The 16,559-nt window shown below is 38.1% G+C and overlaps 1 protein-coding gene across 2 annotated transcripts in view; it reads right to left on the bottom strand.

Moving 5' to 3' along the window:
- Positions 1-16,559, bottom strand: part of LOC132815105 (tyrosine-protein phosphatase non-receptor type 2-like) — a 91,512-nt gene that overhangs the window by 6,754 nt on the left and 68,199 nt on the right. For both annotated transcript variants that reach the window (XM_060823871.1, XM_060823872.1), the window contains exons 7-9: positions 15,755-15,916; positions 8,391-8,599; positions 6,850-6,951 (exon numbers count right to left, since the gene is read on the bottom strand). In XM_060823871.1, coding sequence (XP_060679854.1) covers positions 6,850-6,951; positions 8,391-8,599; positions 15,755-15,916 — 473 coding nt within the window. The remainder of the gene's footprint in view (positions 1-6,849; positions 6,952-8,390; positions 8,600-15,754; positions 15,917-16,559) is intronic.

The following is a 16,559-nucleotide window of genomic DNA, read 5'->3' as shown; positions in this document are numbered from 1 at the left end:
GATTGCAGCATCCAATTAGTGGTGAATATCACTTGTGTTGCTACTACATAGGAATCATGTAAAACAACTAGCTACCCACTGCTCAAACTTTCACAATACTTTAGCCAGGCTGATGGTTGGGAAGACCAGACAAGACCTTCACACTGATAACAATGCAGTGTCCCTGTGCTCATTCGACACTTATGAAGGCAGCTCATTAACATCTTCTCCAGAGCAATTAGGGATGAGCAATACATGCTGGCTTAGACTGAGATGTCCATATCCCATGATAAAGAAATAAAATCTTGTGAGTAGTCTTAATTATTGCATAACAAAAAGCTTCAACAAAATTGTGCTTTTTCAGCAATTTGAAATAGCAAATGAGTGGCCAGTTAAGTTGTTAATTTCTCAAGGTCCCTCCCAAAATGTGAAGTCACCTATTTTAATGTTCAGAAACCGATCATCAAATAAATTTAATCTACTAGTCAAACACGGATTTATTCCTATGACTAGTGAATAACTTGCCTTTTTTTTGGTATGGATTTGAACAGGATGGTCTCGACAAGAGCAAACAATCAGTGCATCCCTGTTTACAATTATTCAGTGTGATTGACTATGAACAATGCAGGAAATGTAGCAAGAATACAAAATTTTCAACTTTAGTGTAAATATATGCAAAAGAGAGAGTGGAAGAAGAAATGAAAGCAAAAGTTTACCTTTTGAAAACAGATCTCCAATAATAAGGAAAAGGAGAAGAAATAAGGCTTCACAGGGCTAGAAGGTTACATGGAAGCAATCAATGTACACTCTATTAAATGGTACTCGTATTAGAAAAGATAAACTTCATCTTTCTGTTGAGTCCACATATATAAGTTCAAAAGCCTTATACCATGATTCAATATACTTGGATAGCAATCCAAGCAGCTAACTTTGCCAAATTTGCGTAGCCAATGGTAGAATGGTACATTTCATGTAGCAACTTCAGATTATGTTTAACTGTGCATATCTGCTCAACAGAAACTGCTTTACGCTGAGAACTGTTAGGAGTTTTAAGAAAATATACAATACTCACTGTTCCAATTAAAGAATCCTTACCTTCAAATTAAGTGTTCAGGATGCACAGGGTCTGCAATAGGTTTTTAAAACCACAATACTACAAACTAGTCTGGAAAATGGTCTAAAGTATGCAATATCTATATTGCCATCTTTACAGATTGCAACCTAAAGCATTCTTGGCAAGATTAATGAGAACCATTTGTAGATTTATGTCTATCATAGCATAACATTAAAGAAATCATTAATATTTCAAATGCAGAAATGTTTTCCCCAAAGCTTTTAGAAAGAAGAGTTTGTTCTGACTGACCAGCTTGAATTTACATTTTTAATTAAAAGATTCAGTATAATCAGACTTCTTTCAAACACAATTCTGTAACTCAATTCTACAAAGAGCATACTATTTTCAAGGATGCATAAAAGCCTTTTCATTTTTTATTCAATGCCTAAGAAAGTAGCTTGCAAAAATTACTAGAGTTTAAATCACTTCATACATCTGTTGAAATTTCAAAAATGCTCAGATCAGTAATAATTTAACAGTTTACAAATAGCCCTTTTAAAATAGACTATGTACCATAATTTGTACATACACAAACAATTAAGTCTTCAACTAAAGTGTCTAAGTGAGATTTGGTACTAAATATTAACAGCAGAAACCGAAATACTGGAGACTGATGCTCTGCATATATTAAAACTAGCTAGATTTTTGATGCTGAATAGATTTGCAGCAATTAAGATTTGCACTGGCTGTCAAAAAGTTCAAATGGTAATTCTGAAATTGTTACTTGCATACCTCAAGTTAACTGAGAAATCACTAAAAGGAAAGCAAAAGAAGGAGTGTATTACTTTGGAATAGATCTTGCAGAAGTAAAATTAGAGGCACTGAATATTGATTAGGAACAGTGAGCATCCTAGTGCACTGACACTAATGTATTCTAGACCTGGGAATACAATATCAAATAGGACACGAATGGAAGAAATCAAAGGACAGAAAATACATACATAGAAACTGCGTAGTTAGATGAAATTACCATTTTTAACATCCCATCAATTCTTCTCTGTTCTCATCTTAAAGCAGTGACATTTCACTGGATATGGTTCAAAGGTCACCCATGCTTGGTACCAAGTGGCCACTCCATTGTGTGACGACATTAACAAAGCAAGAATTTTAATGGGAATGCATTGTTATTATTGAGCTTTAGTCAAGGCTCTTCCCAACCACCCATCCCTTTATTGAGCCATGTGTCTTGAATTCACTTTAGAGCCATGGCAGTAAAATGCTTACTGAACTTGCTTAATGGATCCTCCATCAATAGGTGGCTCCAGTGAATGAAGGCAGCTGGAGCAGTCAAATGGACCCTCTCTGGTTAAAAAGTGCATCTTTGGTGGAAGGAGGCCTCATGGAAAGCAGATACAAAAAAGATTCTTCAACCAGCTTCATTCCATGTAAATAATTTAATCCTAATTAAATCACTCACAGGATATGGGGATTTTTGGCTAGGCCAACATTTATTGCCCATCCCTAATTGTCCAGAGGGCAGTTCAGAGTTAACATTGCTATGGTATGGTGTCACATGTAGGCAAGACCAGGTAAGGAGGGCAGGTTTCCTCCCCTAAAAGGATATTTGTGGACTAAATAGGTTTTTCTGAAACATCAACAATGTTTCACGGTCAATGTTAGACCCTTAATTCCAGGTTCTTTATTGAATTCAAATTCTACCATTTGAATTTGAACCCGGTCCCCAGAACATACACTGAGTTTCTGGATTAATAGTCCAGCATAACTCTAGTGATAATACCACCATTGCCTCCCCTTGCTTATCCTTAATTTCCCTTTATGTTCGTAATGATTTGATGCCAATTCAATGAAGAATCCTTGCTTCATGATCTTTTAGCCATTTATGTTCATACCTCAGATTATACTCAAAAGTGGGGTATTTTATTGCAGTTGAGACCTGGGCTTTGTGGGTGCAAGTCAGAATATTCCTACCCTCTGACTTGTTCTTGGAGCCAGTATATTTATACAGCTAGTTTAGTTCAGTTTCTGGATAACGGTAACCTATCAGGATGTTGACAGCAAGGGATTCATCCAAAGATTTTATACTTCAACGTACAAAATGGTCAAAGCTTCCCTTAAGTGAGTATTTTCTCATCAATGACAACTACCCAGTAGACAAGAATGCAACTTTAACAGCAATTGTATGATAAATATCAATGAAACTTTAAGACATTTTTCTGGAACTGCATATACTTGGTTTCTTTAGACTGTGAATTCACCCATTTGCTAGATTCTTATTACAATTTCATTATTGTGCAACAGAATGCTTGCTGACTACATCCAATTTTTGCTAAAACACAGCACAACAAACAAACGATGTATTAACATACCTACAGTTTTTAAAGTGCCAATCTGCTAAGCTTAACATCAAGGGACAATGCAGCAAGTGCTTCAGCCATGAGGAAGATGAGAGGTAAGACTGTATTTCAACCCCAGCACTTTTCGGGGAAGTGACAAAATTACATACATATAATGCTTCTGTTTCATTACAATTAGGAGGTTTCTAAGATTGCTGTATTTTGAGCTGTCTCTTTACGTTTAGACTAAAACTGAGAAGATCTCGTGACCATTCAGAATTCAACCCGACAAGTTCCAGAATATGACTCAGTAAGGTGCAAAATCCTTGCACCTCAGAACAAAGGCCAAGATTCAGCTGTCCTAAGAATAAAGAAACTCTCCAGTTCCATGTTTTTGGGAGAAGGAGGAAAGCTAGGGAGATGCAAAAAAAAAAATTTGGCATGGTCAGCAAAGAGAAGAGTTGCAAGTTCACTTCGAGGTACTCAAGCCAAATGCCGGACGGAGAAAGTGGTTAGCTGAACAGCCACTTCTTGCATCCGTTTAAGAAATCCGGAGAGATTTGTCCTGAGACGTTCAGATCGGCCATTGGCAGTAGCTTTGGAAAACGCTGAAAACAGAGGGAAATGCTTGAAGAAGTTCACTTGAAGTAAAACCCATTGGAAGCTATTTTTTAAATTCACTTATTCATGGGCCATGGGCATTGCTTGCTAGGCCAGATTTCTGGAAGCAAATCTAGACTTTATGCTATCAGGACTGTAATTCATCAGGTGATAAGTAAAAGAGATTAATGCTTCTTTCTGCAAGTATAATTTGTCTACAAAATCATGGTCAGTTAACTCATGCTTTCAGTTATGTACAACTAAAATCTAAAAAATGAAATTTTGTGTCATGCTTTTTAAGATATTAACTGGAAATTTGAATTTATTTTCCAAAGTTTTTGGTGTCTACAAGAATCATCATGTCAAGTATTTTAGATCTCCAACCACACTTCCTTCCCCCCTGACCCCCACCCCCTCAAAAAAAAAGTAGCAGCCTAGCCCTTCGCTCACTTTTCTATTTAATCAGTTTGTTTTAAAAAGCCCTTCTGATGGCATTTTCCCTTGACTAGCAGATTATTCAGCTATTTTAAAAAAAACTTCGCTCAGTTTGAATCTAGCTGTGTCAAACTTGGCAAGTTCATGGTACTTGAATGCGAAAGCAAGTCACAAAGTTATAAAAATAATGAAGAATGTGATGTTCATGATGCACCTGTCATTGATTTTTTTCAAAAAATAATTTCACAGGAACTACGGAACCTCACTATCTTCTAAATGTATGAAAACTGAAAGAAAACGTGAACAACTCTGACACAATTTTCAGATGCAATTGCTTTTATGGTGCTAAAAATGGTTGAAACATAGAAAATTCCCCATATATTGGACTACAACATTAGTCCTACATGAGAAGAAAAGCAGAATGAGAAACATAACTATCAAATGCTCACAGTTCACATACTCGAGAGTTAATGAAAGGTAAGAGGAAACAGTGCATATCCAGTCTGTGAAAATAAGCACTGCCCGCAATGTGGCCCTTGTCACATTCAGGATTTGGCAGGGGTGGGCAGGGCAAACCATCTTTTCAATACAGAATTTTAACAACAGCACTGGATATCCTTAATGCATTACATATTGCTTATGGTTGTCAGTAATAATTCAAGAATAAATTATTGATACAATCCATTTTTAAGCCGGTCAGTGCACTGTCAAGGCTTACAACTTTATTTCCTCCCACGGGATTGTAAAATAACTGGTCCAAGAACTTGAATTTTATCTTTTTTTTAAAAAATGGAGTTTAAACAAAAAAAAAAATGACAACTTTAAGGAACACATCAATAATAAATAATAAAATTTAATGGGTGACGCAAGATTTCTACCATGAAAGAATACTAATGCATTGGCATGGGTCATTAATCATATCGTGTAGCAATGAGTACTGCATTTTAGAGCAGATCTGCACTATTTACGTCCTCCGAACCTGAACCAGTAAGTTTACAACAACCCCTTATTTTATAATATGTTGCATCATCTCTAATACAAATATACAATATAATGAACCGCTGAAATCTAAACGTTTTTTTCAACTGGTCTTGCTGGAATGTAAAACTGCAACAATGTATTAAGTGGGATCTGTTGTGTTAATGTCAACAGATTTCCCCTCCTTGGCCAATATATGGCCTTGTTCCACTATTTCATATTTAGGTCATTATTAACCAACACTAGCAAGAAACACTTCTCAACTCTTTAACCCACAGAAGCATCTTTGGATATCTCGGCAGCATTTATACAACAGTGCCTTTACAACATGGTCAGTATTTTATCCGAAAAAGGCATGGTTATTATTTCTAAATATAGATAGCATGTCTAGAAAATCAAAGTGTTGAATAAAAATAAGTTTTCAATACTCAAATTTGAAAATATACTTCATACAATCATGAAAATGAATGGCCTATCGACAGGACAACGTATTTCTTTGAAACCTCTATGGGTTAAGGAGTTAACTAGTATTTTGTACATACATAACGATCCAGTAAATAATCCAAATATTTCAGTCACTGTTGATTTTTGACAAGGAAATTAAAAATTGTATTTCCAGAAATCTTCCTATGCCTTTGCTAAATGACCAACTGCACACTATGCACAGCTGTGTAAACAAAACCAAACGAAAAATAACTAATATTTTATGCCCGAGGTTGTTCCTAAAAAAAAATCAAATGCTTTTAAGTGTACAATAATTATGCCGATTGGAAAAGAAAAAAACAGTTTAAGAAATGAAGAGGAGCAGCAGCAGGTTAAAGCAATAAGGAAGAGGTCCAGTGGCAAGGCAAGTGGTAGGAGTTTCTTTCTGTTACTTGCTGGTTTGACTTTCATGGGAATGGAACTCAAAACAGCCTACCAAATTTTAGGGCTTCATCAGATAGCCAGGCTGCTAGGTTCAGGTGTCCCATGATGCAGTAAAAATGAAAGAGAAACAACTTCATCCTGGAAAACACCAGCAAGAAACAAGAGAAAGACTGCTTTCAAATGGAAGCACAATTTTTAACTAAATGTTTATTGCAGAACAGATCTGATAACATATTTACAACAAGATTTCTTCTATTCGGTGGTTTTTAAATCATCCAAACACTGGCAATATAAGAACCTGAGAATCAACGTTGCAAACTGTTGAGTCAAACAAAAGCAATACCCCCATTCTAGTGCATTTTCGTCTGACCTGCCAATCCTCAAATAAACACCTTGCTCTTATGCAAGGGAGATATGATTCCTTAGCACCTTACACCTCTGATGTAACATGCCTCTGCACGCCATTAAATGCATAGTTATACAATTTATCTTTGGAAGTACACAGAGCAGCAAACAATAGCTCCAACTGCAAGAGTAGCAACTGCAGCAATGTTAATGAGAACAGGTCTCCAATATAACCACCTTTTTCGTTTCACCTCAGTTTCACTTAGTTTCTGTTTCATTCTGTGCACCTTCTGCGCTGTACTTGCTATCCTATCCTCACGATGTCGTTTCCGAAGGTTACTGAAAGACAATTAAGAAAATGATTTATCATCAGCCAGTAAAAAGTACCAATAAATATGTCTTAAAGAATCCATTTAGTACTTTTCTTCCATACAACAGGAAGGAGCAGCATGTGAAAGCCTATGGATCTGTGGGACACTGATTCAGAACTAGAACTGAGACTCTGAATGCAGATATGTGACGTAGAGTAGGATTGAACAGACACCCTTACTTCACAGCATCAAAAACAGAGTGGATTCTAAAGAGTAAATCTTCAAAAGGTCAAGCATATGCTCCTTAGTCACCAGTTCAGAGCAGAACAGTGGAAGGTCAAGTCCCCCATAGATAATGCAAGCTCCGAAAGGATCAGAAATGAAACTGAAGAGATTTCTTATTAAAAGTGCAGTTTCATTGCACAGTGTCTTTTTCAGTCTACTTAAAGGCAACATAATTACTTTTCGTGTTGTCTATAGATCTCCTGTAAAGTGAATATTTCCATTAAGAACACTGATAGGAAAATTGCTGTTCTCCTTGATAGACGAATCAATGTTATTAGTTCCTTGACCACAAAAGATTACATTGAGATCTATGCAAATTGAAAGATAATGACAAACTGAGACTCCACGAGCCAAGACATCTGCTAGTCATGTCTTAATCAATATGCATAGAAATCTGCTGGAAAGAATTAGCATGGAGGGAGAGAAACATGAACAGAGAATATTTTCTTCCAGAAGATCATTAGATACTAAAGCCTACTGCAGCCCGATTTTGAAATTTGCAGTCACAGAAAAAAAGTTTCTATTTCTGGCCATCCTCATCCGTCAAAAGGTACAGTAAGCCACTTTCACAACATACTTAGTATCTTATCACGGGGTACTTCCTAAGTGAATTCAACAAAGTTAAATTGGAAGACAAAGTTAAATTATTACTGTAGAATAAGTATAGATACAAACTTGTGAAAGACAAATTCTGCTATGTGTACTAAAATCAGCTGCAATAAAACTTTCAAACATAGTACCCTTTCATAAATTTGAATTGATTCCGTCTGATCGTGCTATGATTTTCTAAATGTCCTGCTCTACTTCAGTTATCATGGATTTTAACTTTCACAATCCCAATTCGGGGGACTGGGCTATGGTTGAGTGCTTACGAGTTTTCGGTCTCCCTCCTTTCTTGGACAGATTAGCGCAAGTGTTTTCTAATCTACTGGGATCTTTCTGGAAGGAGGGAATTTTGAAAGATTACGACCAATTAATCCACCATCTCTGTAGCCATCTCCTTAAAACCATAAAGATACTAGTCCTGGGGACTTCTAGCCTCATTACATTTCCAAGTACTTTTCCTTGAGTGATTACTTCAAGTTTCTACCCTTTTCTGTTCCTTGATTTTCTATTATTTGTACACCAAATCGAAGAAACTGGGTAACAGATTTAGTTTTAAAACAATATCAGTTCACATACTTTACTTTGTTCTCTGTGTTTTCTTGTTCTTTGCCAAAGGTTTCTTGAGAAGAGCTGTTATTTTCTGGTTCTGTTGCTTCTTCCACTGTAACATCAGGATCCCTATTCTCATTTTGTCGTGGAAGGGTGCGTTTTGGAGGTTGAGGAGGTGGAGGTGCTTGATCGGTTACAGGATCCTGGTCTTCATTAGATAGCTCTTTCCATCTTTTCTATTAACACAGAAAAATAATGAAAATCTTGTTTTTTTTTACAAAATGCACCAAAGCAAGTTGCAAGAAGCAAAAACCATGCTCAGCCTCATCATATCAATTCTTTTTTAAAAAGCCAAAAAATAAAAAGGAAAATGCATTCAGTTCTGTTTGAATAAATCTGACCAAACTTTCACCATTAACAGGACTCTGCATTTTTTTTTTCACAAACATAGCTATATAATGAGGTCACAAATTCACTCGATAGTGATGGGTATAGATGAAGTCAATTCCTTGGTCCATTTGTCTGATACTTTCTCAATACAAGCAAACTGGATTAATCGGAGATGAAAGGTTTGTCTCGAGAAGTTGAGCAATTTAGGCCGATACTTTCTAGAGTTTAGAAGGATAAGAGGAGATCTAATTCAGGTGCTTAGGATTCACAAAGCAGATGCCCAGCGGATGTTTCTCCTTGTGGGGAATCTCGAACAAGAGATCACAGTTTTAGACTAAAAATTAAAACCAAGATGAGGAGGAATTACTTTTCAAAAGATTGTGAATCTGTGGAATTCACTACCCGAGTGCAGTGGACACCAGGACATTGAGTAAGTTTGACGAGAAGATGGACTGATTTTTAATTTGCAATGTTGAAGGGGTTATTTGAAACGTGCAGGAAAATGGAGTTGAAGTCAAGGTGATATCAGCCATGATTGTATTAGATGGCAGAGAAGCGATCTTTGAGAAGATCTATAGTTCAGGTTGGGGTTCTGTTTTCAGACGTTTCGACACATACTAGGTAACATCATCAGCGAGCCTCCAGTGAAGCATTTTTCACATCAAAGACATTTCGGAAATGACTGCCCGACAACTCCGACCTCTTGGTATCATGGTAGCCCACAAACCCACCGACACACTAAAACATCAGCTAATGAACTTGAAAGATCCTACACAGATAACAAGCAAGACTAATGTCATTTACACAATACCTTGCAAGAACTGTGACAAACACTGCATTGAACAGTCAGAAAACTAGCCACCAGGATACATGAACACCCAATTAGCCAAAAAAAACGACCTATTCTCACTAGTATCCTTACATACAGACGAGAAAGGTCACCACTTTGACTGGGACAACACATCCATCCCAGGACAAGCCAAACAGAGACATGCACGAGAATTCAGAGAATCATGGCATTCCAACCAGAACACCATCAACAAACAGACTTGGATCCCATTTACCACCCCCTGAGAAAAGGAACAAGAAATGACATCACCATGGGAAAGGACATCACCAACCCAAGGAAATGCAAACACAAATAAAAAGTGGGTCATACCACCAGTGTTTCACCAGAGGCTAACTGATTATGTTACCTAGTATGGTAACGAAACGTCTGAAAGCAAACGTTCCAGCTCAGCAAGCAAGCTTACAAAGGCGGCTCGAGGGGCTGAATACCTACTCCTGCCCCCAGTTCTCAAACCCACCCTACCCTTTCCTTGTTAGAGAATTTACAAATGATTGATATACTTCTATTATAGTATCAAAATTCTAATTTAGCTCACCCATCCGAAGACAGAACATGTTTTAACAAAATACCAAAAATCTGAGTTAACTGAATTCTTGCTTAGCATAGTCAATTTGAATCTTATATACTACTGACCCATTAAAATTTTAAATGCAGCACTCTAAAGATTGGAAGAAAATCCTCAAAGATGCATCTTGGGTCACAAAGTTAAAACTTAATGTCTGATAGAACAGTGTGTAGAAACTATTGCTGATCAGTGAGATTTCTTCTTAAATGGTGTTGCACAAAGTAGGCCTATGCTACAGAGACTCTTGTTTGATAATGACCTTTCACGGCAAGATAAGATGATAGAAAAACAAAAAGGAAAAATCATGCAATAACAGATTAAAAGATAAAAGATATGACAAAGTACATGCATGTGTGGTGGAAGTTTGATAGTTTTGAGCTTCATAGTTCAGATGCCATTCTTCTCTCCCCACAACCTGGTATTCATGTTAGGTGGCATACTTGCCTACAAGTTAAAAATCACAATATCAGGTTATAGTCCAACAGGTTTAATTGGAAACACACTAGATTTTGGAGAGCCGCTCCTTCATCAGGTGAAGGACACAACTGCAGGACACAGAATTTATAGCAAAAGTTTGCAGTGTGATGTAACTAAAATTATAAAAAAAGTTTTGTGATTTACACATGAAAGAAGTGAAACTATCATGGTATTCGAACAGATGAAAGATTCAACAAACAATCAAGGTATTTTTCAATGTATAATTTCAGTTACAGCACACTGTAAACTTTTGCTATAAATTCTGCATCTTGCAATTGTGTCCTCCACAACCACCTAATGAAGGAGCAACACTCTGAAAGCAAGTGCTTCCACTTAAACCTGTTGGACTGTAACCTGGTGTTGTGTGATTTTTAACTTTGTACACCCCAGTCCAACACTGGCATGTCCAAATCTTGCCTACAAGTGAAATCCTTTTCTTGGATAAATATGGAGAAATTAACAGTGTCCTATTATGGATGATCAGCTTTGCTAACTTTGTCATGCATGGTAATACCATTCTGCAGCATCACTCTTTCTTCTCAGACCTATTCAGGATATCAATAGTGTTTCACCCTCGCTATTTAATACACACAAAAGTCATTTCTGCAAAGTGCTTCAAACCACCTGCATATACTTTGTCACGTAGAGGGGGTCAGTCATACGGATCACAAAGTGGGAAGGCAGCAAATAAACTGAGGAGTTTTTAAAGACTGTAAAGGAGAGATACAAATGAAGTATTTATTAAAATAAAGTATCAGCTGGATCAAATCAACTGAAAATAAAAAGATAACAAGCAAATACTGCAAGCTAGAAATGGCTCTTCAGTGATGAAAAATGACTAAAATGGGAGGCAATTATATATTTTATTGCTCTGCCTTAAACATTTGTTGTTTGATGTAAATGAATAAAGTATAGATATAGAGAAAGCTTGGTAATGTTAAAGGGTAAATGTGCAGTACTCTAACTATTAGTAGAAAATAAAATTATAGCCCAATAATATAGGAAGCACCAAGGGAACAAACAAAACTATGACGCATAGACTTCGAACCACAAAGTGTGAGGTCATCCTTTTGGATCCAAGACAGTAATTTATTAGTGGTGATAGATTAGGAAATGTTGAGGAACAAATTGATGAAGGTGTTCATTAAGCAAATCACTCAAATTTCATGGACTGGAATAAAATGTAATTTGAAAAGTTAATGAAATATTGGCCTTTCAGAGATTTGTAATTCAAAAGTGAGAAAGCAACACAACACAACTGGAATTTTAAAAAAACTGGGTCTTGGAAGGGGTACAATGAACAAGACAGAAGAGTTACATTATGAGAGCTAGCTGCATAAATCTGGTCTGCTTTCTCTCATGTTTAGAAAATAGAGGGGGATGATCTAATGGTGACCTTTTAACTTAAATTATTTGTTTGGGCAAACAGAGAAACAAACTCACCTCACCGATGAATCCAAGAATAAAGGGTATAATCTGACAATCTGAGCAAGATTACTCAGATGTGCAGTCAAGAATTCTATTTCCAAAAAAAAAATCTTTGGACATAGTCTCAAAAGTTCAGTTTGACCCGAGATCGAAAGTTTTGTTAGGAGGGGATATCAAAGAGAATAGGGACCAGAAGTGATAAATGGAGATCAGATCCAGATCAGCAAAATTTGATTAAAAATAATGGATCAGACTTAATCAGTCAACTTCGAAAATATTGAGCGTTTAGAGCATAACGGAACAGATGGCAACTCAAACTGTCCCTGAAAATTTGATTTTAAAAAAAGGCTTCAGGAAAGCTTTCTATACTTTTGAGAGGAGTGAAGCAGGGGGACTCAAGGTGGGAGCACTAAAGAATATTACCAACATGGCTAAATGGTGAAGAAAAATCGAAAACAAAGATAGGAATTATACTTCGGAGGAGCATAATGAAAACACATTTTCACCTTCCTACTGAAAAATAACATTTTCAAGTAGTGACGTAAAACTGAAGATATGCAGCGTCAAGGAGGTTCTGATGATATCGTCTGAGATCTGAAGTCTTTGCTATTTTCAGTCTCATGTTAACCTACAGGCTAACACCAAGTAAATCTCACAATATCAGATTCCTATTCCTTCTCATAACAATGAGAAGTCAGACAACAATTTGCAAACCAATTACATAAATTAAGCCAAAAGATCCATTTGTTAAATCTCTGTTTTCGAAGTTGTTCCAGAGTCCGGCACACACAAACAGAACAAATCCAAATGGAAGGATTTCCCAACTTACGCATGCAGAGATAGATTTTACCTAGTCTGACCCCATGCAAATCTAGATTGATACCAAGGGGGATGATTGCCCCTGAAATGGCATTGCAAGTCATTTAGGTCAAGAACAATTAGGATAGACAACAAATGCTCATCAAGCCAGCAACACCCACAACACATGAATGAATTCTTCTAAAAATTTAGAATTTTAAGATCATAGAGAGGCTCATGGGTCCCACCTGCCCTTTAGGGACTGGATGGTATAAATTAATATTGTTAATGAATGAATTTTTAAAAATATACAGATTAAATCCATGATTTTACAAATTACAAGGACACCTAAATTTTGTAGGTTAATGCTTTGCTTAATGTGATCAAAGCATTTGCATAGTGAGCTTTAAAATACTGACCTCATTGCATGTCATACAAACATATCTACTGATAGCCCCTCAGACTTGCACTGCCATTCAATAAGTTCATGGATGATATGCTGTGTTTTGAATTGTACATTTCCATTTCTACTCTTGAAATGCTTTAATTCCTTTGTTTATCAAAACTTTAACCAACACTGCCTTAAAAATATTTAAGGGCTCACCTCCACTGCCTTCTGATACAGAGAGGTTCAAATTCACATAACTATTGTCAGGAAATGAATTCTCATCTGTGTAAAACGGCAATCCTTAGCTTTAAAATAGCACCCCCAGGGGTCTGGATTCATCCACATGAGGAAATGTCTTCACCTCAAGACCATTCAGGTTTTTACACACTGTCACACCCTCACGCTTCTCAATTTCAGTGGAACTAAGCCCCGACTTGTCCAGCCTTTCCTTATAAAGCAACTTGCTCATTCCGGGTGCCAATCTACTAAACCCATTCTGAACCACTGCCAAGCAATTTAAGATATGGTCTCACCACACAGTTTAACTGACCATAACACGCTCCCTATTATAAAAACAAACGATTGCAGGATACTGAAAATCGGAAACAACAACAGAAAATGGTGGAGAAACTCAGATCAGGCTGTGGATAGAGAAACAGAATTAGTGTCAAGTTGTGACTCTTCTTCAGAATGCTTACTTTTATGCTCAAATCCTCAGAATATAGGATAGCATTTCATTAAATAAAAACAATGAGTTACAGATGTTAAATAAATCAAAAACAAATGCTGGAAAAACTCAGCAGGTCTGACAGTATGTGTATCAAAAAAAGAATTAATGTTTTAAGTCCAGGATATCCTGACAAAGGGTCAGATTTGAAATATTAACTGAGGACCAGAAGTGTCGACGTTTCGGGCATAAGTCCTTCATCAGGAATGTCGGGGCTGGAGGAGGACCAAGAGGGCTAAGTGATAAATAGGATTTGGGGGTGGGGGTGAGGGGGTGTACCTTGTAAGGTGAGAAACAGATGGAAGTGGGGGGGGGGGGGATGCTGATTGGTTGGAGTGGAAAATGAAGTAGGATAGGTGGGAAGGAAGATGGAGACTTCAAGAAGGCTGTGCCAAGTTGGAGGGTTGGATCTGAGATAAGGAATCTGGTGAAATCGACATTGGTGCTATGTGGTTGGAGGGTCCCAAAATAGAAGATGAGATTTCTTGCTTCACATGTTGAGTGGTTTGGATTTGGTGGTGGAGGCACCCCAGGACTTCCATGCCCTTTAGGGAGTTCTTTGGTGATGGTGATGGTGGTGGTGGTGGTTGGGGGTGGAAGTGGGGAGTGGGGGGGAAAGAGTGTTGAAACGGTCAGCCACAGGGCAATGGGGTTGTTTGGTCCGTGTGCTGGAAATGTTCTCCGAAATGTTCTGTAAGTTGGTGCCCTGTCGCCCCAATGTAGAAGAGACCACATCGTGAGTAACTGACACAGAAGATGAGGTGTTTGGATGTGCAGGAAAGTCTCTGCCAGATGTAGAAGGATCCTTGGGGACCTTGTATGATGGTGACAAGGGAAGGTGCTGGGAGTGGAGGCTGGGTTGGTTGGGGGGCACGAACCAAACGAGGGAGTCGCAAAGGGAATTATCTCTGCCGAGCGCTGATAGGGGTGGGAAGGGAAACATATCTCTGGTGGTGGGGTTTGACTATAGGTGGTGGAAATGGCATAGGATGATGGACTGTATCTGGAGACTGGTGGGGTGAAAGGCGAGGACCAATGGGTTCTAACCTTGTTGCAGTTGAGGAGTATGGTTCAAGGGCAGAGGTGTGGGAAGTGCAGAAGATGCAGTGGAAGGCATTAACGATCATGTGGGAGGTGAAATTGCAGCCCTTCATGCAGGAGGCCATCTGGGATGTTCTGGAGTGGAAGTGCTCATCCTGGGAGCAGATGTGGAGGAGGAATTTGGGTAAGGGATAGCATTTTTCAAAAAGGAGGGGTGAGTGTTGGTGTAATCCAGGTAGTTGTGGGAGTCAATGGGTTTGAAGTAGATGCCTGTGTTGAATTGGTCGCTGGAAATGGAGATGGAGGTGTCCAGGAAGGGGAGGGCGATGTCACAAATGGTCCAGGTGAATTTGAGGTCAGGGTGAAAGGTATTCATGGAGTTGATGAACTGTTCAACCTCCTCGTGGGAGCATGAGGTGGCACTAATACAGTCATCGAAGTAGCAGAGGAAAAAGGTAATGAATGGTGCCAGCGTAACTACAGAAGATGGGCTGTTCTATGTACCCAACAAATATACAGGCATAGCTGGGGCCCATGTCTACTCCTTTTGACTGAAGGAAGTGGGAGGATTTCAAGGTGAAGTTGAGGGTGAGAACCAGTTTAGTCAATTCAAGTGACTGTTGCTGCTCCTCCTCTCCTGCCGTTCACATTACCATTTCTCCTTGGAGAAAGTGAAGTTGTATCCTGTCAATTGTGGTTAGCAATGTCATAGATTAGAAATAATTACCTGTGCAGATGAGTCTCCCTTGATATATTTTGCTCCCTCTATAACGGCCATATATGAAAATCTCAATTGATCTGGAGTTTGAATGAGTCCCATCCGATATTTTCGCATTTCTAATAATACTTCTCTGATGTCCACAGTGGAAGGATCTTTGCGTTTCTCCATCTATAAGAAAAATATCCTGCTGAGCACACAACGCAGCCCCTAAATGTAATTTTTAAATAAAATTTACCATGGGATGTGAGCATCACTGTCAAGGCCAACTTTTGCTGTCCACCCCTAACTGCTTGAACCTTCTTGATGCCTTCTAGAACCACTGCCATCAATGTGTACATGCAGTGCAGTTAGGGCTCAAGTAGCGGGAGTTTTTTTTATCCCCCAACAACAGTGAAGGAACAGCAATATAGTTCCAAATGAGACTGCTGACTGGCAGAAGGCTGGGAGAGAGGATAAAGGAGTTTTTTCAGGATGGCAGCTGATGGCTAATTGAGTTCTGTAGAGGTCAGTGTTTGGAACACAACTAATCATGATACACGCTAATGACCTGGATAAAGGAACTGAGGGCATTGTTGTTAAGTTTGCTGGTGATGCAAAGACAAATGAAGGGACAGGTGGTGTCAAGGAAGTGGGTAGACTGCAGAAGGGGCCTCTAAGAGAGTGGACAAAGAAGTGATAGATGGAAATACAATTTGTTAAAATGTGACGTTATGCATTTTGATAGGAATAGAGGCACAGACTATTTTCTCAACAAGGAAAGGCTTCAGAAATCTGAACAGAAATAGACTGGAGGGTCCTAGTTCAGGATTCT

This window comes from Hemiscyllium ocellatum, chromosome 4, assembly GCF_020745735.1.
Source record: "Hemiscyllium ocellatum isolate sHemOce1 chromosome 4, sHemOce1.pat.X.cur, whole genome shotgun sequence".
NCBI classification, from domain to species: Eukaryota; Metazoa; Chordata; class Chondrichthyes; order Orectolobiformes; family Hemiscylliidae; genus Hemiscyllium; species Hemiscyllium ocellatum.
Note: the sequence above shows the minus strand (reverse complement) of the source record. Positions and strands in the feature narration are given on the sequence as shown.